Source organism: Lolium rigidum, chromosome 3, assembly GCF_022539505.1.
Source record: "Lolium rigidum isolate FL_2022 chromosome 3, APGP_CSIRO_Lrig_0.1, whole genome shotgun sequence".
Lineage (NCBI taxonomy): Eukaryota > Viridiplantae > Streptophyta > Magnoliopsida > Poales > Poaceae > Lolium > Lolium rigidum.
Window position 1 is genome coordinate 293,998,313 of NC_061510.1, and position 2,887 is coordinate 294,001,199.

Consider the following 2,887-nt stretch of genomic DNA (forward strand, 5'->3'; position numbering starts at 1 on the left):
CCCTAACTGATCGATGCGCCGGTCGTCAGCCGAACCCGGAGAAAAAAAGTACTCGTACTACACAATCATGCTGAATTTGTCTTGTGCTGAAACAAGAAGTCAGAGGTAACATGGTCGATCGCACAATTCAATTTTCTCCGGTTCGCCTACCACTTAGTGCCAAACCGCCAAAATTTCTCAACGCATGCACACTAAACAAAGTTCGGATAGCCTCCCACTATCTCGAACTAGTCCATCTCCCCCTCGAATCACTCCTGAATCATCGCCAGCCACGGCCTCTATAAATTCAGAAGCACGATCAGAGGGAGAGGGACAGAAAACAAATTCTAGACAGAGGAGTTCAGCTCACACTTCTGAGAGAGGTAATTTACAAGGTTGCAGGAGCGATGGAAGATGACTCGTGCAGGAGGGCCGGGGCGATACCGTTCAAGTGGGAGGTCTGCCCGGGGACGCCGAAGCACACGAGGAGCGCGAGCGCCGCGGCGGCGGCATCGCCCGCCAAGGTGGCGCCGAAGCTGACGCTGACGCCGCCTCCGTCCATGACGTCGTCGCCGTCGCCGTATTACCACCACCACTCGGCCGCCTCGTCGCCTCGCGTCTCCTCCGCGCGCTCGGCGTCCGTGTCGCCGTCCCGGCGCCGGCCTTACGCGTACGCGGGTGGTCACCGCCGGGCGCCGCCGACTGCCTTCATTGACGCCGCGCCTAGGGCGGTGGCGACGGAGTATGGCGCCGCTGCGCCTGAGGCCGGAACGGCGGCGTTCGGGTGCTTCGGGCTCCCTATGCTCCGGAGGAAGGGCAGCAAGAAAAGCGCCGGGTTTGGGTTTGCATCCGCATCGAGCTTCAGCTCCAGCTCTAGCTCGTCGGGAGGCAGCAGCTTCAGGTCGGACGGCGCCGGGCTTGGGATGCGACGGTCGGCGTCGATCTCGTCCGCCTCGTCGTTGCCGCTGCCGCCCGGGAGGAGGTACGCCGCCGAGGCGAGGGCGGAGGTGGATGCTATCGCTGCCACTGGACGAGGCTGGTACTTTTGAGTTTTGGGTCACACGGCGACCGGCCAGCTGCCGGCGTGTACGCTGTGGTTGGGCACGGCGATATATGCGCACCATTGTTGCTTACGTAGGAAAATGAAGGCTCGCGTGATTTGAGATCCCAGCTTATGTAATTTTGCTGGAGACTGTTTGCGTGTGTGTACCTGTTTGCTCAATCCCTACTGCTAAGGGATAAGGCAGAGGAGGAGACACGAACAGTTTATCACTTGATCGGTTGATGTAAAACCAGTGAAGAAAATGAACTTACTGTATAGTTTTTTTTTTCCCGATTTTTGTGAAGAAAAGAAACTCTCAAGATTTTTTTTCTGGATTTGCTAGAAATCATTCGTCTGAATTTGATTAAGGATAATTGGTTTCGTGTCCCACATAGATTACAGTAGTACTAATCAGTTTTGCCCAACTATAGAAACACTTTATTTTTGCCCTCCTCGCTCTAGCCCAGATTCGCAAATAACCAGACAATGTGTTTTCGTCGAGTCAAAGCTTTTGAATGTCTGATATGAGTGGGACCGAGAAGCGCTTATATGTGGATTAGGAGACATGGGCATTGATAAAATAGCAAATAACTGACAGTGGGATCAAAACACCATTATAGGTGGGACCGTGGCGTGGACATTTACAGGTTGGACCACGAGACGCCCACCATCAGGTCTAAGACTATTCATAGTGGGAGTAACATAGCTAGTAACATCACACACCCCAATGCATTTTGGTGACATGGCATGGCAATAAATGAAGAAAGAGAGTGAGGTGGTAACTAGCTATATTACCATAACATCACACTTATCAAGACAAGATGAGTCTACAAATCTAATAAATATAACATGCATGACACCACATATAGTAACTATCCACTATGGAGGTAGTAACATAGAGTAGTAACATGCACCATGTTACTACGCTATGTTACTCCCCACTATGACTAGTCTAAAGGCTACTATGAATTTACTTTATTTTTGAGGAACAGTAAATTCATAGTGATTATTGGTGGGACTATGAATTTAATGAAGCATTCCCATCAACGATGATCTTTTATTACGATAAAAAGTAGTAATGATTAGCACTCTTAATTTTGGAATAACAAACAACATTTCTACTAATCACATAGTTCATTACAACAATTACTAACTAATTCCACCCTAATACTTATTATTCATCCATCCCACCAGGGTTTACACCAGCCTTCCTAGGAGCTCCGTCTCTCCCTTCCTCAAGAGTTGCTGCAAGATCTGCAGCCACGACGGCCCTTTCGTCTGCCCTCCTGCCGCCGGCGGGCGATGGCAGGCACCCCGTTCCACTGCGGAGCGCGGTCGCTCCGGGATCTCCTCTCGACGCGCCATCACCGGAAGATTGCGAGGCGATCTGCGCCTCGCTCGCTGCTTGGCGCCGCGCGGCCTCTCCGCCTCTTTCGGCCTCGTCTTCAACTCCGGTGGGCATCCTCCGAACGCCCACGGCCCCTGGCGCTCCGGCACGTTGCGGCGCTAAGAAGACCGTCCGTTTCAACCTGCCGTCCTCGACGTCCTCAAACTACGGGGGGGCCCACGCTAGCCCGCGCCTACGGAACGGCTTGGCTTCCACGGGCCTGGGCCCTTCCGCCACTTTCTCGGAAGATGGGTGGACGAGGGTTATGTCTCGCCGCGACAGACGCGAAGCTCGAAGGGCCTCTGCGTCGTGCGAGGCCGGCCGCCGCCGCCTCCTCTCCCCTTCCCGACGCAGCGTCCCCTCGACTCCAGCTTCTTCAAATAAAGGCTCGAGGGCGTGTTTCCGCTGCAGCTCCCCGGATCACTTCGTCGCCTCTTGCCCTCAACCACGTTATCGCAAGCCGTCACCTCGACCACCGC

At 53.8% G+C, this 2,887-nt stretch overlaps 1 protein-coding gene across 1 annotated transcript; it reads left to right on the forward strand.

Annotated features, from left to right (window-relative positions):
• The first annotated feature begins 344 nt into the window (after positions 1-344).
• LOC124700017 lies at positions 345-1,091 on the forward strand. The gene has a single exon (XM_047232217.1). It carries the CDS (start codon positions 387-389, stop codon positions 1,026-1,028), a length of 642 nt encoding a protein of 213 aa, XP_047088173.1. The 5' UTR covers positions 345-386; the 3' UTR covers positions 1,029-1,091.
• Positions 1,092-2,887: the final 1,796 nt, after the last annotated feature.

Excerpts from the sequence above, each read along its gene's own strand:
- LOC124700017 (XM_047232217.1), top strand. The coding sequence starts at position 387 with ATGGAAGATGACTCGTGCAGGAGGGCCGGGGCGATACCGTTCAAGTGG.